This window comes from Cuculus canorus, chromosome 25 (genome assembly GCF_017976375.1).
Source record: "Cuculus canorus isolate bCucCan1 chromosome 25, bCucCan1.pri, whole genome shotgun sequence".
NCBI lineage: Eukaryota > Metazoa > Chordata > Aves > Cuculiformes > Cuculidae > Cuculus > Cuculus canorus.
The window spans coordinates 2,253,769-2,276,273 of NC_071425.1; the positions used below are offsets into that span (position 1 = coordinate 2,253,769).

General features: G+C 64.9%; 1 protein-coding gene across 1 annotated transcript; it reads left to right on the plus strand.

The window, feature by feature from the left end:
• The first annotated feature begins 429 nt into the window (after window positions 1-429).
• THRA (thyroid hormone receptor alpha) lies at window positions 430-20,406 on the plus strand. The gene is made up of 10 exons (XM_054088100.1): window positions 430-528; window positions 9,686-9,738; window positions 11,175-11,378; window positions 13,947-14,008; window positions 15,303-15,403; window positions 15,493-15,640; window positions 16,768-16,973; window positions 17,397-17,543; window positions 17,637-17,895; window positions 19,979-20,406. The coding sequence occupies exons 3-10, from the start codon at window positions 11,326-11,328 to the stop codon at window positions 20,227-20,229; spliced, it is 1,227 nt and encodes a 408-aa protein (XP_053944075.1). The 5' UTR covers window positions 430-528; window positions 9,686-9,738; window positions 11,175-11,325; the 3' UTR covers window positions 20,230-20,406.
• The last annotated feature ends 2,099 nt before the right edge of the window (window positions 20,407-22,505 follow it).

Consider the following 22,505-nt stretch of genomic DNA (forward strand, 5'->3'; position numbering starts at 1 on the left):
CCCTCCCCGTGTCCCCCCAGTCCCCTATGTGTGTGTCCCCCTCCCCGTCACCCCCATGTCCTCCCTTGGTCCCCCATGTGTCCCCCCGTCGCTCCCATGTCCCCCCCCCGTTCCCATATGTGTCCCCCTGGTCCCCCATGTGTCCCCTCTCCGTGTCCCCTCTGTCCCCCATGTGTCCCCTCGTCGCCCCCATATGTGTCCCCCCAGTCCTCCATGTCCCCCCGGACCCCCCCCCCCCGTCGCCCCCAAGTCCCCCGTCGCTCCCATGTCCCCCCCCGTTCCCATATGTGTCCCCCCCGTCCCCCATGCCCCCCCCCCGCCGCTCCCATGTCCCCCCTCCCGTGTGTCCCCCCAGTCCCCCACGCTCCCCCCCTCCCGTCCCGGGCGGTGCAGGGAGCGGCTGCTGCCGGCGGGGGGGGCTGCGGCCGCGGCGGAACGGGCGGCGGGGCGGGGGGAGGAGCCACGCTCGGGGCCGCCGCCGCCGCCGCCGCCGCTGCGCCCGCTCCGCTCCGCGCCCGCCGCGCCCAGGTACGGCCCGACCGGGACCCCCCCCTCCCGGGGGACCCCCAACCCCCCCGCTGAGACCGGGTGTAATTCGGTGCGTGTAATATTGGGGGGGGGGTGAGGAACGGGAGGAAACGGGGACCTCTGTTTCCCCCCCCCTACTTCTTTACCGACCCCCCCAGCTTCTTTACCGACCCCCCCGCTGAGACCGGGTGCAATTCGGTGCGTGGAATATGTGTGTGTGGGGGGGAAAGGGGAGTCGGGAACGGTGGGGAACGGGGCCGAAGGGGTACCTCGGGCTACCCCCCCGCTTCTTTACCGACCCCCCCCTCTCTGCGCGAAGAGCGGGTGCGATTCGGTTCGTGCAATATTGGGGGGGGGGGGGGGGAAGGAACCGAGAGCGTCGAGGAATGGGGGGGGGGGGTCGAGAACGGCGAGGAATGGGACCCCCCCCCTTCTTTACCGCTCCCCCCCCCCCTTTGAGACCAGGTGCGATTCGGTGCGTGTAATATGGGGAGGGGTCGTGGGGGGGGGGGGGCAGGAAGGGGAAGAAACGGGGGCCTCGCCCCTCGCCTGCTTCGTTACCGACCCCCCCCGTCTTTACCGACCCCCCCGTTTCTTTTCCTTCCCCCCCCCGTGCTGAGACCGGGTGCGATTCGGTGCGTGTAATATGGGGAGGGGGCGTCGGGGGGGGGCAGGAAGGGGAAGAAACGGGGGCCTCGCCCCTCCCATGCTTCTTTACCGACCCCCCCCCGTCTTTACCGACCCCCCCGTCTTTACCGACCTCCTGTCTTTACCCCCCCCGTGCTGAGACCGGGTGCGATTCGGTGCGTGTAATACGGGGAGGGGTCGTCGGGGGGGGGGGTCTGTAGGGAACAGTAGGAAATGGGAGAGAATTTTTTTTCTGAGGGGGGGGCGCGACGACCCGAAGAGGAAAAACACGGATAAATATTTATGTTGGAAAAATCCAGGCGTTTGGCGTGGGGCGGGAGGGGCCCCGGGGGGGGGGGGGCGCATGGTCGTTTCCCACCGCCCGCCACGCCACGGCTGGAAAGGATGAGGGGGGGGGGGGGGATGCTGGGAAAGGAGAGGGGGATGCGGGGGGGGGGCAGCTCCCCCACCCGCCCCTCCCTCCCCGCAGCGCCGTGACCCCCCCTCGGAGGCTGCGTGGCCGTGGAGGGGGGGGGGGGGGCACCGTGTCCGTGTTTTTTGGGGAGGGGGGGGGCACATCCGTGCCCCGTGGCCGTCCCCGCCCGCTCCCCGCTGCTGGAATGCCGACGATTCGTGTTAATTTGTTTAATTATTATCATTTTTTTTCTGCACGCTGAGAATGGAGGGGGGGGGGGCGGTTCGGTCTATCTCGGTGTTGGGGGGGGGGGTGTCCATTCGGTCTCTCCCGGTGTTGGGAAGGGGTCGGTTCGGTTTGTCCCGGTGCTGGGGGGGTCCATTCGGTCGCTCCCGGTGCTGGGGGGGTCCATTCGGTCTCTCTCGGTGCTGGGGGGGTCCATTCGGTCGCTCCCGGTGTTGGGGGGGTCCATTCGGTCGCTCCCGGTGTTGGGGGGGTCCATTCGGTCTCTCCCGGTGTTGGGGAGGGGTCGGTTCGGTTTGTCCCGGTGCTGGTGGGGGAAGGGGGGGCATCATTCGCTCTTTCCCGGTGGGGGGAGGGCTCCATCCCCGCACCCGCGGGCTCCCCCGGGCGTGGCGGGGTCTCCCCCCTCCCCACAGTCCTGCCTGGGTGGGTGGGGGGCGGATTGCTGCGTGTGTGTGTCCCCCCTCCACATCCACCAACCCCCAGGGACAGCGTGTGTGCAGGGGGGGGTCGAATCCTGCCCCGGTGCAGCCGGTTGCGGGTCCCGTGTTTTCCCCCCACCACCACCACCGTGGTGCGAAGTAGGGAAACTGAGGCAGGGCAGCCGGGCGCCGCGGCCAAGGTCACCCCGGGACCGGGCACCGCCTCGACCCCCCCCCCCCCGCCCAGTTAAAAGCCGGTGGCCCCGTGGCGACCTTCAGCCTTGGCGACCGCCGTGACCCCCACCGGCACCGGGTTTGGGGGTGGGAGGGGGGCACCGGGGCTGTGCCTCCCCCCGCCTGACCCCGCCCCGCATGGGGGACCTCCGGGGGCGGTGAGGGGGGGGCAGGGAGGGCTCGGGCCGCCGTGGGGCGCGGGCAGGACCCGGTGGAACCGGTTTGGGGGGGGCTTTCCCCCGCCCGGGGGTCTTGGCGCATCCCCCCCTCCCCTTTCTCCTCCTCCTCCTCCTCCCAGCGATGCTGTGGCCCCCCCGCAATGCTCCTACGGGGAGGGGGGCGTCCCCGCCTGCCAGCCCCCCACCCCAACCCCCCCATCCCGATCGCGTGGCAGCCCCGGGGGGGTAAAGCGGGGGCTGCGCACGTGTGTGTCCCCCCTTTCCGAGGGTAGCGAACGCGGGGCCCCATCCTGCCCCCCCTCCGGTGTCCCCATCCTGACACCCCGAGGTTCCTCATCCTACCCCCCCCGGGGTCCCCATCCTGACTCCCCCGAAGGTCCCCATCCTGCCACCCCACCGGGGTCCCCATCCTGACACCCCCACCGGGGTCCCCATCGTGACACCCCCATCGGGGTCCCCATCCTGACACCCCCATAAGGGTCCCCATCCTGCAACCCCCATCGAGACCCCATCCTGCCCCCCCATCGGGGTCCCCATCCTGACACCCCTGAGGGTCCCCCTCCTGCCTCCCCCCCCGGGGTCCCCATCCTGCCCCCCGAAGGTCCCCATCCTGCCCCCCCCAGGGGTCCCATCCTGGGTTATTTCATCCTGTCACCCCATGAGACTCATCTCGGGGTGGGGGGTGTCCCATCCGGCCCCCCCCCCTCCACCCCCTGAGGATCCCCATCCTGTCACCCCATCCTGGGGGTCCCATCCTGCTCCCATCCCACTCTGAGCCTGGGGTTCGCATTCTGCCCCCCCAAAGGTGCCCATTCTGGCCCCCCCCCCAGGGGTCCCATCCTGCTCCCATCCTGGGGGTCCCATCCTGCTCCCATCCCACTTTGAGCTTGGAGTCCCCATCCTGCCCCCCTGAATGTCCCCATCCTGCCCCCCCAAATGTCCCCATCCTGCCACCCTCAGGGGTCTCATCGGGGTCCCCATCCTGCCACCTCCGGGGGTCCCCGCAGCCGCTGACAGGGGGGGGACACGACAAGAGGAGGAGGGTGGGGGATGCGGTGAAAGCGTCAGTGGGCAGCGCACCCTGACCCCCGCGCAGCCCCCCCCGGGATAGGGCTGCATGGCGGTGACCCCGGTATTGTGAACCCCCAGACCTCTAGTATTTGAGACCCCCCAGCTTGGTGGGGGTCGAGCAGCCGTGGGGTCCCCTCGTGTCCCCTCCCTGGGCAGGGGGGACACCCCCAGACCGTCTCCTGCACCCGGTCGAGCAGCCGTGGGGACACTGTGGGGAACGAACCCTGTGTCCCCTCCCTGGGCAGAGGGGACACCCCCAAACACGCTCGGTGCTGCTCCAGTGGCCACTGGGCAGGGGTCAAGTGGTCATGGGGACTTGATGTCCGCTCCCTAGGAAGGGGGGACACCCCCAAACACTCTCGGTGCTGCTCTTGTACCCGCTAAGCAGTGGTCAAGTGGCCATGGGGACCTCATGTCCCCAACCTGGTGGGATGGACACCCCCAAATGCTCTCGGTGCTACTCCAGAGGCCACCAGGCAGGGGTCAAGTGGCCATGGGGACTTGGTGTCCCCTCCTTGGGTAGGGGGACACCACCAAACATGCTCAGTGCTGCTCCCATGGCCACCAGACAGGGGTCGAGTGGCCATGGGGACCTGGTGTCCACTCCCTGGGCAGGGGGACACCCCCAAATGCCCTCGGTGCTGCTCCAGTGGCCACTGGGCAGGGGTCAAGTGGCCATGGGGACCTGGTGTCCCCTCGCTGATGGGGGGGACACCCCCAAACACGCTCAGTGCTGCTCTTGTACCCACTGAGCAGGGGTCAAGCGGCCATGGGGACCTCAATGTCCCCACCCTGGTTGGATGGACACCCCCAAACACTCTCAGTGCTGCTCCAGTGGTCACCAGGCAGGGGTCAAGTGGCCATGGGGACTTGGTGTCCCCTCCCTGGATAGGGGGGACACCCCCAGATCATCTCCTGCACCCACTGTGCAGGGATCGAGCAGCTATGGGGCCACTGCAGGGTCTGTCCCCCCATATCCTCTTGCCCGGTGAGGTGGACACCCCCAAAGAGGCTCATCGATGCCAACCCCGGACACGTCGCGGTGTCATCTGTGTGTGTCCCCCCCTGCTGTGAGCTGGGCCCCCCCCCCCCCTGCAGGGAACCCAGGAGCCCCCCCTCGTCCTCCCCCGGCGCACGTGAACCGGAGCCCCCGATTTAGCAACGTCCCCGTCCCCGTGCCAAGCTCCGAGCGCTGAGAATAGCGGCACAGCCTCCCGGGGACGGGGGCACCCCACGGGGTTGGGGCCCCCCCACACCGGTGAGCTGAGACCGCGGGTGCTCAGCACACGCTGGGTGCCCCTTTGTGGGTGTTGGTGGTGGCTGGGAGAAACGGAGCACGGGGATTCCGGCGGCGTCCCGCTGCGCTGGCACGAGGGCACGGTGCTGGGGAAGTGGCACTGCGACTCTTTCGCCGGCACTGCTGGGGTGGGGAAACTGAGGCACGGCTGAAAGCGGCTGAGCTGAGTGGAGGGGGCAGAGCTGGGGCTGCCACCTTGTCCTGGTCACAGCGGGCACCGTGGGAAGCCTCGTCCTGGCACGCTGGGCACCGCGGGAAGCCTCGTCCCAGCCGCACGCGTGGGCACCGCGGCGGGAAGGAGCGTCCGTCATGGCTTCGGTTGGATGGAATGGCACCAAGGAGTCCCTCGGGGGTCACAGAGGCTGTGGGGCCAAGTGGGGGTCAGGGTCGCAGCACAGGTTCCCACAGTGGAGATCCAGGACCCGTCGGAGGCCGCGGCAGCCGGCAGTGCCCGGTCAGCGCCAGGACAGGTCACCGTCCCTGCGGTCGCCGACCCGCGGGGTGGATGAGGTCACGGTGCCCGCGCGCCGTGGCGGCAGCAGAGCGGGGCTCGGGCAGCCCGTGCTGTGGCACAGCCGGAACACCGCATGCGTGGTGAGGGGGCACCGCGTGGGTCCCCATGGCGCAGGGTGTGCTGCCCTGATGTCAGACCCATGGCATCCCCCGCGCTCCGGCTGCCCAGCTGCTGCGCATGCCTGGCATTCCTGCAGCCTCTCGGCACGCCGGCCCCACCGCGCGCTGCCACGCGTGCCCCACGGCATCGGGCACCCCACGGCACCGGGCACTGCGTGGCAATGGCTGTAGGGTGAGAGAGGGACTGGCTGAGCTCGGGGTGAGAGCGTGGCACTGGGCAACGGCACCAGGTATCCAGCTGCACTGGGCACCCCACTGCACGGGCACCCCATGGAACTGGGTATCCCCTGGCACCGGGCACCTCACGGCACTGGGCACCCCCTGGCACTGGGCATCACACGGCGCCGGGCACCCCCTGGCACTGGGCACCCCACGGAACCGGGTATCACCGGGCACCTCACGGCACTGGGCATCCCACAGCACCAGGTATCCCACGGCATGGGCATCCCCCTGGCACCGGGCATCCCCCTGGCACCGGGCACCCCACGGCACCGGGCATCCCACGGCTCTGGGCATCCCATGGCACCGGGCAGAGCTGCACGTCCCTACCGTGCACTGCCATGCGTACTCTGCGGCACCGGCCACCTCCTGTCACCGTACACCGCATGGCACCGGCTATAGGGTACCGGGGACCAGCAGAGCTGGGGGGCAAGCGCATGGCACTGGGCAGAGCTCCGCATCCTATGGCACCAGGCGTAGGGTGGCACCGGACACCCCACGGCACCGGGGTGACGGGAACCGGCCGAGCTGTGCGGCGAGCACACGGCACTGGGTGAGGACACGCGTGTGGCACCGCGCAGAGCAGCACATGTGGGTACCAGCGTGTGCCGGGTGGTGCCAGCTGTGCCACGGCGGGTACCGCTGCGCCCGGCCGCGCTCCCACGGCACAGCTCCAGCGTTCCTGGTGCCGGGGGCTCAGCGATGCTGCGCCGCTGCCCACCCGGGCATCGCTGCCCATGCCGCCCTGCCCCCAGCCCGTGCTAATCACGCTAATTGGCACCCTGGTTAAAGCGCTTAGGCCCTCACCTCCCTGACCCAGATGGCAGCTGGGCGGGGGGAGACGGCGCCCGGGACCCCCAGAGCCCATCTGTCCCCGGGGGGGGGGCAGCGGCACCACGGCATCCCCGGCACCCATGTCTGGCTGCGCCGAGGCCGCCGGTGTCTCGGCCAAGCGGTGTCCACTAGGGTTGGGTCCCCATCTCGGGGGTCCCCACCAGTGGCATCTCTGGGGAGAGGGGTGCTGGGTGCGTCCCGTGGGGCGACGTGGCTCCCGCCACTGGCCCAGCCCTGGACTTTACCCCCAGGTTGTTTTCTATCGCCTGCAACTACCCGACTCAGCAGAAACGCTGCCCTGGGCGTGGGGCTGGGCTGGGGGGGTGTGGGGTGGGGGCCCCCGGCGGCTGCTCCCCCGCTCCCAGCCCCACACCTTGTCGTGCAGGGTGGGGAGGATGCGAGGGTTGGGCTGCCAGCGGGTATGGGAGGGCTGAGACCTGACTGCGCTCATCACACGTGTCCTGCAGGGTTGGGGGGGGGTGCACAGTCTGGGCTGCCGGTGGGTGTGGGGAGAGCTGAGACCTGACTGAGCTCATCACATGTGTCTGGCAGGGTTGGGGGGATGTGCAAATGGAGCTGCCAGTGGGAATGGGGGGCTGAGGCCTGATTGAGCTCATCACACATGTCCTGCAGGGTTGGGGAGTGCACAGTCTGGGCTGCCGGTGGGTATGGGGAGAGCTGAGACCCGACTGTGCTCATCACACGTCCTGCAGCGTTGGATGGGTGCACAGTCTGGGCTGCCGGTGGGTATGGGGAGAGCTGAGACCTGACTGTGCTCATCACACGTGTCCTGCAGGGTTGGGGGGATACGCGGTCTGTACTGCTGGGGGGTATGGGGAGAGCTGAGACCTGACTGCGCTCATCACACGTGTCTGGCAGGGTGTGAGGGATGTGCAAATGGAGCTGCCAAGGGGGAATGGGGGGGCTGAGACCTGACTGCGCTCATCACAGGTGTCCCGCAGTGTGGGGAAGACACGTGGGTTGTGCTGCCGGCAGGCACACAGGGCTGAGACCTGAGTGCACTCGTCACACGTGTCCTGCAGAGTTGGGAGGATGCGTGGATTGGGCTGCCAGTGGGTATGGAGGGACTGAGACCCGACAGCGCTCATCACACGTGTCCCGTGGATTGGGCTGCCATCGGGCATGGGGGGCTGAGGCCTGACTGCACTGCCACACATGTCACATTGAGTCGGGGGGATACGTGGTCTGGTCTGCCAGCGGGTATTGGGGGGGGCTGAGACCTGACAGCACTCATCACACATGTCCCGTGGAGTGGGGAGGATGCACGGGTTGGGCTGCCAGCGGCTATTGGGGGGCTGAGACCCGATGGCACTCATCACACGTATCCCGTAGGTTGGGCTGCCAGTGCTGAGCCCGGGCTTTAACCCTAAGCCCCTCCAATTCCACACTACCCCAGTGGGGAAACTGAGGCAGGGGTGGCCGAGCCACCCCACCCACCCCCCCCGCAATGCTGCAGCGCCAGCTCTGCTGTGGCCGTGCTGCCCCCCACAAGTGCGGTGAGCGGGTCGGGGCTCTGCCGGCGTGTGGGGTGCCGGGGGTGCCGGGGTGGGGGCCGGTGCCCGCGGGGGCTCTGGCGCGGCGCCAGTGCCTATACTTGGAAATCTCGGCGCGCTTCCCATATGGAACAAACATTTGCTGCGGGGGCTCCATGGGTGCCACCCCCCAACCGGCCCCAGCGCCAGGCCCGGAGCTGGGGGGAGGAAAGCTGGCCTCCCTCCTGTGTCCCCCGAGGTGGTGAGGGCAGCCTGGGGTCATGAGGTGCCCCCTCGTGCCTCAGTTTCCCCACCCAGGGCACCCCAGGGGTCGTGGGATGCCCCCTCGTGCCTCAGTTTCCCCATATAGGGGTCGTGGGGTGCCCCCCAGTGCCTCAGTTTCCCCACGCAGGGCATGCTAGGGGTCGTGGGGTACTCCCTCGTGCCTCAGTTTCCCCATATAGAGGTCATGGGCTGCCCCTCGGTGCCTCAGTTTCCCCCCCAGGGATCATGGGCTGCCCCATGGTGCCTTACTTTCCCCACCCAGGGCACCCCAGGGGTCGTGGGGTGCCCCATGGTGTCTCAGTTTCCCCACACAGGAGTTGTATGGTGCCTCAGATTCCCACATAGGGGTCGTGGGGTGCCCCTTGGTGCCTCAGTTTCCCCCCATAGGGGTCTGCGGTGCCCCTCAGTGCCTCAGTTTCCCCACATAGGGGTCGTGGGGTGCCCCTTGGTGCCTCAATTTCCCCACATAGAGGTCTTGGGCTGCCCCTCGGTGCCTCAGTTTCCCCACATAGGGATCTTGGGGTGCCCCTCGGTGCCTCAGTTTCCCCACATAGGGGTTGTACAGTGCCTCAGGTCCCCACATAGGGGTCTTGGGGTGCCCCTCAGTGCCTCAGTTTCCCCACCCAGTGATCAGTGGGACCCCTCATACCTTCCCCCTCCATCCTCTCCCCCCCCGCATCCCCCTTTTTGCCCCCCAGGTTGTTGTTGGGGGGGGGAAGTCGGGGATCCATTTGTGGGGGGTCTCCCTTTGGAGTTGGGGGGGACTCATCCATGGCCCCCCCCTCTCCCCCCCAATTTTCCCCCCCCCCCTTTTTTTTTTCATTTTCAATCCGCCGGAGGAATTTCTGCGTCGGCCAAGACAAACGTGACCTACTTTTCTTTACGTCCCCACGCGCAGCCGCGCACAGCGCCGCCACCGCCCCCCCCCCCGCGCGGCCTGGGGGCCCCCCCGAACCCCTTTTTATTAAAGGGGGGGGGTCATTAAGAAGCTTAACCACCCCCCCCTCCAGCCCCCCATCGTCATCCTATGGGGGGGGGGGGGGGTGTGCTGGGTACCCATGGGGATTTGGGGGGGTTGGGGGGGAGGGAAATCCATTGTGGCTGTGCCTCAGTTTCCCCATTGTGGGGTTTGGGGGGGGGGGGGCCGATGGATCCCCCCCCCCCCACACCCCCTAAAATCCTACGGTGTTGTGTCTTTGCTACAGGAGAGCTCGCAGAGGAGGGAGCAACCAACACCCCCCCACGTGCCCCACACCCCGTAAGTGCCCCTCTCCTGCCCCATAAGTCCCTCTCCTGCCCCGTAAGTCCCCCTTCTGCCCCATAAGTCCCTCTCCTGCTCCATAAGTCCCCCCCGCCCCATAAGTCCCCCTCACCACAAAAGTCCCTCCGCACCCCATAAGTCCCCCACCTAATAAGTCCCACTCTTGCCCTATAAGTACCCCGCCGCCCCATAAGTGCCCCTCCTGCCCCACAAGTCCCCCCACCCCATAAGTCCCCCTTCTGCCCCACAAGTCCCCCCAACCCATAAGTCCCCCCTGCACACCCATACACGCTCTCACACGCTCTTGCACACTCCTGTGTTCTCCCACAGCCCTGCACACCTCTACATGCTCTCACACACCCATACATGCTTTCGCCTGCTTTTGCACACTCCTGCACACACTCACACACCCATACATACTCTCATGCCTTGCACACTCCTGCTGCTCCTCTTGCAGTCACACGCACCCCCTGAGCCCCCACTCCCTCCGTGTGCTCTTGCACACCCCTCCTGCTCTCCCCAGCCCCTCTTGCACGCTCCTGCATGCTCTCACATAGCCCTGCACACCTCTACACCCTCTGACACACCTCTACGCACTCTCACACACCCATACACGCTCTCACACGCTCTTGCACACTCCTGCGTGCTCTAATACAGCCCTGCACAATCCTGGATGCTCTCACACCCATACACGCTCTCACACACTCCTGCGTGCTCTTACACAGCCCTGCACACCTCTACACACTCTCACATATCTATATACGCTCTCTTATGCTCTTGCACACTCCTGCATGCTCTTACACAGCCCTGTGCACCTCTGCACGCTCTCACATATCTATATACGCTCTCACACGCTCTTGCACACTCCTGCGTACTCTCCCACAGCCCTGCACACCTCTACACGCTCTCACACACCCATACATGCTTTCACCTGCTTTTGCACACTCTATACGCTTTCTCATGCTCTTGCATGCTCCTGCACGCTCTCACACACCCATACACACTCTCTCATGCCTTGCACACTCCTCCTGCTCCTCTTGCAGTCACACGCACCCCCTAAGCCCCAGCTCCCTCCGTGTGCTCTTACACACCCTCCTGCTCTCCCCAGCCCCTCTCACATGCTCTTGCACGCTCCTACATGCTCTCACACACCCATACCTGCTCTGACACACTCTTGCACACTCCTGCGTGCTCCCCCACAGCCCTGCACACCTCTACACGCTCTCACACACCCATGCATGCTTTTGCCTGCTCTTGCACGCTCCTGCACGCTCTCACACACCCATACACACTCTCATGCCTTGCGCACTCCTCCTGCTCCTCTTGCAGTCACACGCACCCCCTAAGCCCCCGCTCCCTCCGTGTGCTCTTGCACACCCTCCTGCTCTCCCCAGCCCCTCTCGCACACTCGCTGATCGGCGTTGTCCTGGCAGGCGGCGCCGCGGGATGCTGCGCGGCGCTGAGCACTGAGCTGGGCGCCATGGGGAGCGCGTCCTAACGCCGCGCCGTGGCCCCCGTGCCGGTGGCACCGGTGGCGTCGCCCACTCGGTCGGTGCTGAGCGCTCCTTGATGGAATTGCGGTGAATGGAACAGAAGTTCGGCACCCTGGACCCGCTCTCGGAGCCAGAGGACACCCGGTGAGCGCCACGTCACGCTTACGGGGTCCCGGGGGACACGCGTGGCCCCGGCGTGTCACCGTCCTGCCTCGCGTGTCACTGCCTGTCCCCGTGCCTGGCGCATCCCTGCGTGTCACCGTGCGCTGCAGCGCTGGTGGAGACCTGTCCGTGCGCCGTGTGTCACCGTAGCCCGTGTGTCACCACGTGTCACTGTACCCGCGTGTCCCCATGTGTCACCATAACCGATGTGTCCTCGTGTGTCGCCGTACCCGCATGTCCCCACATGTCACCGTACCTGCGTGTCCCAGTGCATCCCTGCGTGCATCCGTGCTTCCTGCATCCTCATCTCCCGTGTGTCCCGCGTGTCCCCGTACCCCTTTGTGTCCCCGTCCCCTCTGTGTCCATGTCCTCTTGTCTCCACCCGCTGTTGTCCCGGGGTGTCCCCCTGTGTCCCTACGTGTGCCCCAACACATGCTCGTGTCCTCGTGTCCCTCTTCCCCTCATCTCCCCGTTCCCTCCATGTCCCCATGTGTGTCCCCGTGTCCCCACTCATGGCCCCATGTGTGTCCCTGTCCTTCTTGCTTGTGTCCCCTACTTGTGCCTCTGCCCCCATGTCCCTCCTCATGCCCGTACCCCCATGTCCCCATGTGTCCCCATGTCCCCACTTGTACCTGTACCCCCATGTCCCTATGTCCCCACTCATGCCCGTACCCCCATGTCCCTGTGTGTCCCCGTGTCCCCACTTGTCCCCCCATGTCCCCATGCATGTCCATGTACCCACTCACACCTGTACCCCCACGTCCCCACTCGTACCCCCAAGTCCCCAGGCATGTCCATGTCCTCATGTCCCCCCTCGTGCCCATACCCCTATGTCCCCATGTGTCCCCATGTCCCCACTTGTGCCTGTACCCCCATGTCCCCCCATGTACCCCCTCGTGCCCGTACCCCCACGTCCCCATGTGTCCCCATGTCCCCACGCGTCTCCGTGCCCCACTGTACCCCGTTCTCCCCATGTCCCCGTGTCCTCTTGGTGCCCTGTGCCCCTGTGTCCCCACTTGATCCCATGTCCCCAACTTGTCCTCGTACCCCCATGTCCCTCTGCACCTTTGTTCTCCCCATGTCCCCCCTTGTGCCCGTACCCCCATGTCCCCATGGGTCCCCATGTCCCCACTTGTGCCCATACCCCCATGTCTCCATGCGTGTCCATGTCCGTGTGTCCGTGTCCCCATGTCCCCACTCGCGACTGTACCCCCACGTCCTCACTTGTACCCCCAAGTCCCCAGGCGTGTCCATGTCCTCATGTCCCCACTCACGCCTGTACCCCCATGTCCCCATGTGTCCCCATGTCCCCGTGCGTGTCCATGTCCCTGTGTCCCCTATTCACCCCCTGTACCCCCATGTCCCCCCCGTGTCCCCTATTCACCCCCTGTACCCCCATGTCCCCCCCATGTCCCCTATTCACCCCCTGTTCCCCTGTATCCCCCCCGTGTCCCCTATTCACCCCCTGTACCCCCATGTCCCCCCCGTGTCCCCTATTCACCCCCTGTACCCCCATGTCCCCCCCGTGTCCCCTATTCACCCCCTGTTCCCCTGTATCCCCCCCGTGTCCCCTATTCACCCCCTGTACCCCCATGTCCCCCCCGTGTCCCCTATTCACCCCCTGTACCCCCATGTCCCCCCTTGTCTCCTTGTCCCCATGTCCCCCCTCCCCTGCCCCCCAATCCCAGGGCTGTTTTGGGGGGTTACTCTCTCTCAGTGCCGGGGGGGTGGGGGGATGGACACCCCCGGGGTCACCTTGGGACCCCTCTGTCCCCCCCCAGCCGGGCTGTAGGGGACCCCCCCCCATTGGCCGCGTCCCGCTGATGTCACTTCCCTCCTCAGCCAAAAGGACATTTTGTCTTTGACTGTAAATGAGCCCCTCCCCCACCCCCTCCCCCACCCTCCCCTGCCCCTCCCCCACCCTCTTCCCCCCCCCGCTCCCCCTTTTCCCTTCCCCCCCTTTTCCCTTCCCCCCCTTTCCTTTCCACCCTCTCTTTTCCCTCTTCCCTGCTCCCCCTTTTCCCTCCCCGCCCTTCCTTCCCCTCCTTTCCTTTCTCCTCCTTCTCTTCCACCCCTCCATTCTCTCCTTCCACCCCCCCTTTTCCCTTCCACCCCCCCTTTTCCCTTCCACCCCCCCTTTTCCCTTCTGCTCCCTCTTTTTTCCTTCCATCCCCCCTTTCCTTCCCCCCCTCTTTCTTCCCCATGTCTTCCACCCCCATTATTTCTATTGCTTTCCCCTTTTCCCACCCCTTTTCCCTTCCAACCCCCCCTTCCCTCTCCCCCTTTTCCCCTTTTTCCCCTCCTTCCCCCCCTTTTCCTTTTGTCCCCCTCTTCCCCCCCCCCTCGCTTCCCCCCAGGTGATGCTGTGCCCCACATTGGGGTCCCCACGGTCCCCTCTTCTCTCTGCTCTGTGCTCTGACACCCCAGTGCCGCTGGAACCCCCCGGGTGAGGGGTTCCCCCTGCCCCACAGCTCGGGGGGGGCCTGGGGGGGTTTTGGGGGGGCTGTGGGGCACCGTCTCAGCCTGTCCGTGTCCCCCCCGATCCCGCAGGTGGTTGGATGGCAAACGCAAAAGAAAGGGAAACCAATGTTTGGTGAAGAGCAGCATGTCAGGTACGGCTCCCCCCGGCACTGCCGGACACCTCCGGGTCCCCTCGGCACCCCGTGTCCCTGACGGGCACGCCAAGATCCCGTCGGTGCCCCGTGTCCCTGCTGGGCACCCCAGAGTCCGCTGGACACCCCAAATCCCTGCAGGGCACCCTAGTGTCCCCTGGACACCCCATGTCTCTGCAGAGCACCCCAATGTTCCCTGGGCACCCCATATCTCTGCAGGTCACCCCAGAGTCTCCTGGACACCCCAAATCCCTGCAGGGCACTCTAGTGTCCCCTGGGCACCCTAAATCCCTGCAGGGCACCCCAGAGTCCCCTGGACATCCCTTGTCCCTGCAGAGCACCCCAGTGTTCCCTGGGCACCCCACATCTCTGCAGGTCACCCCAGAGTCTCCTGAACACCCCAAATCCCTGCAGGGCACCCTAGTGTCCCCTGGACACCCCAAATCCCATCAGGACACCCCATTCTCCAGCCCCCCCCCCCAGTCCCTGCAGGGTCCCCAACATGCCACATCCCCTTTGGGGCACCCCCGTTCCCCCCCGAGTCCCCGTCCCCCTCTGTGCCCCGCGGGTCGGGCAGTGCTATCAGGCCGGCAGCACCCTGGGGTGGGAGATAAGGGGGGGCCCCTCTGGGCGCTGCCCCCCAGCCCTGCCCCATTCCCCAGTGGGGAGCGGCCGATCCTGACGGGCGAGAGGAGGGACCCGTCCGTCCCTCACCCTTTCCTGTCTCAGGGTGGGGGACACACACACACACACACACAAACACACACACACACACAAAACTTGGGGGGCCCCCACAGGGGGGTGGGCTCTCAGGGCCCCCACGCTTGGGGTTCGCTCTGTCCTCGGGGAGGCATGAGGATCCTGGGGTGCTGGGGGAACCCTCCATGCGTGGAACCCTCCATGCGTGGGAGGTGCTCCGTGCCTCAGTTTCCCTTTGAGATCAGCGATGGAGGCGCTAGGGACCCCGGATAAGAGCGGGGACAGTGGGTCATTGTGTGCCAGAGGGGCTGGGGGTGCCCCCCCTTCCTCCACAGACTGATAATAGGAGCTTTATTGCTGCAGGGGGTGGGGGGGGGGCTCAAGCAGCCCCCCCAGCCTCCAGCATTTAACCCATCCTGTGCCACGGCACGAGGACAGCGGCAGGGCTGGGAGAAGATGCTGCCCCAGAGGGAAACTGAGGCATAGCGGGGTGGGGGGGATGGGGCAGGAGCACAGAGGTGGTGGGGTCCCTGATGCGGTTGGGGGGCACACCGGAGTCCCTGATTTGTGCCCCTTACACCCCCCTTTCCCCCAGGGTACATCCCTAGTTACTTGGACAAAGATGAACAGTGCGTGGTGTGCGGGGACAAAGCCACCGGCTACCACTACCGCTGCATCACCTGCGAGGGCTGCAAGGTGTGTGAGGGTGTGTGGGAGGGGGGTAGGTGAGCAGGGGGGGGGTCACTAGGGGCTCACCATGACCCCCCCTTTTCTACTCTTCCCAGGGTTTTTTCCGTCGGACCATCCAGAAGAACCTGCACCCCACCTACTCTTGCAAGTACGATGGCTGCTGCGTCATCGACAAGATCACCCGCAACCAGTGCCAGCTCTGCCGCTTCAAGAAGTGCATCTCCGTGGGCATGGCCATGGACCGTGAGTGCGGGGGACACCGCCGGGGGGGGCGGGGGGGCACCCCCTACTGCCGTGGGGACAGCGTGGGGTCACTCAGGGTGCCTGGTGCGGCATCACGACTGGGTTGGGATGCTGGATGTGGGGTGCAATGCCTGGGTGCCCTTGTTGCCGTGCCCCTGTTGGGTGCCTCGGAGTGCCCTGGGCACCCTATGTCCCTGTTTGGCACCCCTGGGTGCCCTGACCGTCCTGTGTCCCTGCTGGGCACGCTGTGTCCCTGCCAGGCACCCCTGGGTCCCCTGGGTACCCTATGTCCCTGCCGGGCATCCCTGGGTGCCCTGTGTCCCTGCTGGGCATCTTTGGGTCCCCTGAGCACCCTATGTCCCTGCTGGGCATCTTTGGGTCCCCTGAGCACCCTGTGTCCCTGCTAGGCACCCTTGGGTCCCCAGGGTACACTATGTCCTGCCAGGCACCCCTGGGTCCCCAGGGTACACTATGTCCCTCCTGGGCACCCCTATGTCCCCTGGGTGCCCTGTGTCCCTGCGGGGCACCCCAGGGTCCCCTGGGCACCCTATGTCCCTGTTCGGCACCTGTGGGCATCCTATGTCCCTGCTGGGCACCCCTGGGTCCCCTGAGCACCCTGTGTCCTGGATGTGGGGTGCAGTGCCATGGGCTGCAGCACCATCGGGTGCTGGATGTGGGGTGCAGTGCCATGAGGTGCTGGATGTGGGGTGCAATGCCACGGGGTGCAGTGCCATGGGGTGCTGGGTGTGGGGCGCAATGCCATGGGGTGCTGGATGTGGGGTGCACTCCAGTGCTGTGGGGTGCAGTGCCATAGGGTACAGTGCAGTGGGGTGCAGTGTCATGTGGTGCTGGATGTGGGGTGCAATGCCACGGGGTGCAATGCCACGGGGTGCTGGATGTAGGGTGCAATCACGGGGTGCAGCACCATTGGATGCTGGATGTGGGGTGCAGTGCCGTGGGGTGCTGGATGTGGGGTGCAATGCTGTGGGGTGCAATGCTGTGGGGTGCAATGCCATGGGGTGCTGGATGTGGGGTGCAATCACGGGGTGCAGCGCCACGGGAGTGGGTGGGGGTGCCGGGTTGGGGGGCAGCGGGGGGGGTACCAGCTGACGGGGGGCTCCCGGCAGTGGTGCTGGATGATTCCAAGCGGGTAGCAAAGCGGAAGCTGATCGAGGAGAACCGGGAACGGCGACGGAAGGAGGAGATGATCAAATCGCTGCAGCAACGCCCCAATCCCAGCGCCGAGGAGTGGGAGCTGATCCACGTGGTGACGGAAGCCCATCGCAGCACCAACGCCCAGGGCAGCCACTGGAAGCAGAAGCGGAAATTCCTGGTGAGGGCACGGAGCAAAGGGGGTCCCCCCCCATCACCACCCCCACCCCACCCCTGGCACCCCTACATCGGCCTCTGGCAGCTGAGCCCTTACGCGCTCGGTGCACGTGTGGCCAGCAGCGCTCCCAGCACCGGAGATGGGGGTGGGTTTGGGCTGTCCTTTAGTGTCCTTGAGCCTTGTCACCCCCCGAAAGGGTTATGGGGTGAGCGGTGAGCGAAGGGGACAGCTGTCGGGGTGGCCCTGCGGTGGCACACAGCTCCCTCTCCTGGCTGCTGCCCTGCTGCTGGGCTCTGCCTCAGTTTCCCCACTGCTGCTATGGGGGTCCTGGAGGCAGGGGGTGAAGGATACACCACGGTGCCACCGTAACCAGGCAGGGGATGAGGGATATATCACGGTGCCACCGTAACCCGTCTATCCCCGCAGCCCGAGGACATCGGCCAGTCGCCCATGGCCTCGATGCCCGACGGGGACAAAGTCGACCTGGAGGCGTTCAGCGAGTTTACAAAAATCATCACCCCGGCCATCACCCGCGTGGTCGACTTTGCCAAAAAACTGCCCATGTTTTCGGAGGTAAAAAAAAAAAAAGAGGGGTTCAGGGTGGGGGGGCAACGGCGCAATCCCCCCCCCCCCAACATCTGACGCCGTGTCCCCCCCTCATCGCAGCTGCCTTGCGAAGACCAGATCATCCTGCTGAAGGGCTGCTGCATGGAGATCATGTCGCTGCGGGCGGCCGTGCGCTACGACCCCGAGAGCGAGACGCTGACGCTCAGCGGGGAGATGGCGGTCAAGCGAGAGCAGCTCAAGAACGGCGGTCTCGGCGTGGTTTCCGATGCCATCTTTGACCTGGGCAAATCCCTCTCTGCCTTCAACCTGGACGACACCGAGGTGGCCCTTCTCCAGGCGGTGCTGCTCATGTCCTCAGGTAAACGGCGTCGGCGTCGGTCCCGGCGGATGCGGAGGGGAATGGGGTTGGGGTTGGGGGGGGGCGCCGTGGGGAGGGAGGCGTAAGGAGGGGGGTACGCTGGGCACCCCGATGCTCGGAGCACCCAGTATCTTGGGGGTGCGCTGGGTGGTACCCTAATGCCTAGAGACCCTGGCAGCTTGGGGGTGTGCTGGGTGGGCACCCCAGTGCCCAGAGGCCCTCACATCTTGGGGTGCTGCATGGGCACACTGATACTCAGAGCTCCCAGAACCTGGGGGTACGCTGGGTGCGTACCCCAATGCCCAGAGACCCCAGCAACTTGGGGGTGCACTGGGTTGGTAGTGCAGTGCCCAGAGCCCTCAGTAACTTGGGGGTGCGCTGGGTGGGTACCCCAGTGCCCAGAGCTCCCAGTATCTTGGGGGTATGCTGGGTGGGTACCCCAATGCTCAGAGCCCCCAATAACTTGGGGGTGCGCTGGGTGGGTACCCCAATGCCCAGAGCCCCCGAGCAACCTGGGGGTGCTGCATGGGCATGCTGATACTCAGAACCCCTGGCACCTTGGGGGTGCACTGGGTGGTACCCCAGTGCCCAGAGCCCCCAGTAACTTGGGGGTGCACTGGGTGGGTACCCCAATGCCCAGAGGCCCCGAGCAACCTGGAGGTGCACTGGGTGGGTACCCCAGTGCCCAGAGTTCCCAGTATCTTGGGGGTGCATGGAGTGGGCACCCCAATGCCCAGAGGCACTCGCATCTTGGGGTGCTGCATGGGCACGCTGATACTCAGAGCCCCCGGCATGTTGGGGGTGCATGCACTGGGCACCCTCATCTCTCATGTCCAGGTGTAGGAGGTGGGCACCCAAATCCCCAGTTCCCACGAACACGGGGTTCAAAGGATGAACACCTCGATGTCTTGGGGAGCTGTGCCAGGCTCTGTGGAGGTCTATGGGGCACCCCAACATCCAGGGGGTGCAGCTGGTCCTTGCAGGAGGGTGAACCCCCCCCCCTTGGTGCTGGATTCTGCTTTGGGGACCCTCAGTACAAGAAGGACCTCGAGGGGCTGCGACACATCCAGACACGGGGACGGAGCTGGAGAAGGGGATGGAGAAGAGGGGTTCTGGGGGCGATTGAGGGATCTGGGGGGGTATTTGGTCTGGAGAGGAGGAGGCTGAGGGACCTCAGCACGTCCTGGAAAGGAGGTTATGGGGAGGTGGGTGTTGGGCTCTTCTCCCAAGTGATGGGATGAGAGGAAACGGCTTCAAGTTGCGTCAGGAAAGGTTTAGAATCCTTTGGTTGGAAAAGACCTTTGAGATGTTCGAGTCCAACCGTACCTGTCCACGGCGAAACCACCCCTGAGCATCTTGTCTCTCCATCTTTTAAACCCCTCCAAGGATGGAGACTCCACCACCTCGCTGGGCAGGCTCTGCCAGTGCCCGAGAACCGCTTTGGGGAAGGAATTGTTCCTGATTTGAACCTCAATTAGATATCGGGAGAATTTAGATAGGATATTGGGAGAATTTAGATAGGATATTGGGTAACATTTCTTCCCTGATGGACTGGTGAAGCCCTGGCAGAGGCTGCCCAGGGCAGTGGAGGCGTTTCCATCCCTGGAGAGGTTCAAGGAGCGTATGGATCATAGAATCATCAAATAGTTTGGGTTGGAAGGGACCTTGAAGATCATCCATTTCCATCCCCTGCCATGGAGAAGGATATGTCCCACTGGCTCAGGCTGCCCAAAGCCCATCCAACGTAGCCTTGAACACCTCCAGGGATGGGGCAACCACAACGTCTCGGGGCAACCTCTTCCAGTGCCTCATCATGAAGAAATTCCTCCTTCTGTCCAGTCTAAATCTGTTCTTCTCCAGTTTATCCCCGTCGCCCCTCATCCCATCCCCATCACCCCTCATCCCATCCCCATCACCTTTGTGAGGAGCCCTTCTCCAGCTTTCTTGGAGCCCCTTCGCATCCTGGACGTGCGGCTCTTTGGGACCCGTTTTAGCGTGCGCGACGGCGGCGTTTGTCTTCACGGTTGACTCGGACGCTCCTCCAAATACTTCTCCAACCTCAACTCTTGTTTTATTTACGCAGACCGGACGGGGTTGATCTGCGTGGAGAAGATCGAGAAGTGCCAGGAGACGTACCTACTGGCCTTTGAGCACTACATCAACTACCGCAAACACAACATTCCCCACTTCTGGCCCAAGCTGCTGATGAAGGTGACGGATCTGCGGATGATCGGCGCCTGCCACGCCAGCCGCTTCCTGCACATGAAGGTGGAGTGTCCCACCGAGCTCTTCCCACCTCTTTTCCTCGAGGTCTTCGAGGATCAGGAGGTGTAGAGTTTGCCCACACATCACCCCTTCCCAAGCCCCCTTTTTTGCGCCCCCCCTCCTCAAATTTTCTTCTCCTCGCGAGGGCGATTTTCGCTCCGGGGATGAGTTATTATATTTTTTTGGGGGGGGGGGTGGTTGGTGGAGGTTGGGGGGTGTCCCGCTGTGCCCCCCCCCCCTCCCCTTTTTTCCTCTTCGCAGCCGCTTCCACACCCCCGGACTTGATGAATTTTGTTTGTTTGCACAGGGAAGGGCCCCCCCCCCCCCCCCAAAACGGGCGAGAATTTCCTTTATTGTCCTTCTCTTCTTAGATTCTTATTTTTGAAGCATTTATTTTCCCTCCCTGAGAGGCTAAAAATATTAAACTAACTGCACTTTGGAAGGAGAGAGGAGGAGGAAGAGGAGGAGGAGGAGGAAGAGCAGAGGAGAGGAGAGGGGGGCTCGGGGCTGCCGGGGGGGGGCGGTCGCGGCCACTCGCACTTTTGGCCGCAAGGGGGGGTGGGACCCCCCCTTTAAATCAGGGCGAGGAGGTGCAGGGGGACCCCCAGCCCATAGATTGGGGGTGCAGGGCTGGTGCACCCTCTTTTCCCTCTTGAGTCCATTGGCCTCTGGGGGGGGTGTCTGTCTGTGCGTGTGTGTGTGTCCTCCACACCTCCATCACCGCGACACCCCCTTGCAAACCCCCCCCTGCCCCCCTCCACCCTTTTTTATTCCCCCCCCCCAAATTTGGGGCCAGATTTGGGGCTTTGGGTTTATTCAGTCTTTTATTTTTTGGGGGGGGGCTGAGAGGAGACGATTTTGTGCCAAGCGCCGGCGGACGGTGGGCGCTGCGAGGACGGGGGGGGGGGGGGGCATGAGGACCCCCCCCCACCCCCTTCCTAACCCCCCCCCACTTTTTTTTCCCCTTATCCTCTTTTTTTTTCTGGTTAACCCCCCCCCCCCCCAATTCGTCCTCGTGGGTTTATGTCATGTCCGTCAGGAGTTGTAACGGCCTCGGAGGCACCAACAAAAGGGGGGGGGCAGCGGGTGCCCCCCACTTTCCCATAGAACCCCACATACCCCCCACTGCACTACTGCCCCGGTGTGTCCCCCCCCACACAACAGCAGCACTTTGGGGGGGCGGGGGGGGGGCTGCACCCCCCAAACACCCCCTACTCCCATTTTTTTGGGGGGGGGGGGTTTGGGCTGCAGGAGGAGGAAGAGGGGGGTGTTTTTCTTTTTTTGGGGGGGGGGGGTTAAGGCTGTGGAAGGGGTTACCCAGAAATGGGTTTATCACCTTTTTTTTTTTCTCCCCCCCCCCCTCCCGCCAAACAAAAAACAAAAGGATTTTCGGTTTGTGAATTTTTTTTCTTACCTCAGGCGGAGGCTGAGGGGGGGGCGCGGGCTTTGTGTGTGTGGGGAGGGGGGGGCCCCCCACTGCCGGGCCCACCTAAGCTAATATATATATATATATATATATAAATATATATAAAATATATAATTTTTGTAATTAAAACAAAAAAAAAATCTTTTTACGGGTCGTTTAAAAGCAGAAATCCCATCACAAGACACTCCCCCCCCCCAAAAAAAAACCCCTAACAAGCATAGAAAGAGGGGGGGACCACAACCCTGTACCCCCCCTTCACTCTTGGGGTGAGGTTTGGGGGTCCCAGCGGACCCCACACCCCCCCGCCCCCCCACAGCCGGGTTGGGGGTGCAGTGAGGCTCTGGGGGGGGGGGGGGTCACAGTGTGCCCCCCCCCAAAAAAGTAGGACCAGATTTGCACGTGGTGCAAAATGTCTTAAAGTCTCCCCCCGGGGGGGGTCCCCGCAAACACTAATGCCTGTGCTGAGGGGGGGCTGGGGGTTCAACATACCCCCCCCCACACACACACCCCCCAAAGAACCCCCAATTTTCCCCCCAAACCCCACCTTCCCCCCCCCCCCCCGGCAGCCCCACGCGCAGCGCCCGCCCGAACACGTGCCTTGGGGCTGCGGCAGCGCCACGGCTGGGATTGCGCGGTGGCCACGCTGGGCTGGGCAGTGGCCACGGAACCCGGTGCGGTGGCCACAGACCTTGGTGCAGTGGCCATGTGTCCTGGTGCGGTGGCCACAGACCCCAGTGCAGTGGCCACAGACCTTGGTGCGGTGGCCACGAACCCTGGTGCAGTAGCCCTGCATCCCAACACAGTGGCCACGCATCCCGGTGCGGTGGCCACAGGTCTTGGTGCAGTGGCCACACGTCCTGGTGCAGTAGCCACGCATCCCGGTGCAGTGGCCACGGACCCTGGTGCAGTGGCCACACGT

Bases quoted from the DNA above. Each gene is read 5' to 3' on its own strand.
- THRA (XM_054088100.1), top strand. From the start codon at position 11,326: ATGGAACAGAAGTTCGGCACCCTGGACCCGCTCTCGGAGCCAGAGGAC. The intron at 14,009-15,302 runs GTACGGCTCCCC...CCTTTCCCCCAG, and splicing joins GGTGAAGAGCAGCATGTCAG to GGTACATCCCTAGTTACTTG. The intron at 17,544-17,636 runs GTAAAAAAAAAA...CCCTCATCGCAG, and splicing joins AACTGCCCATGTTTTCGGAG to CTGCCTTGCGAAGACCAGAT.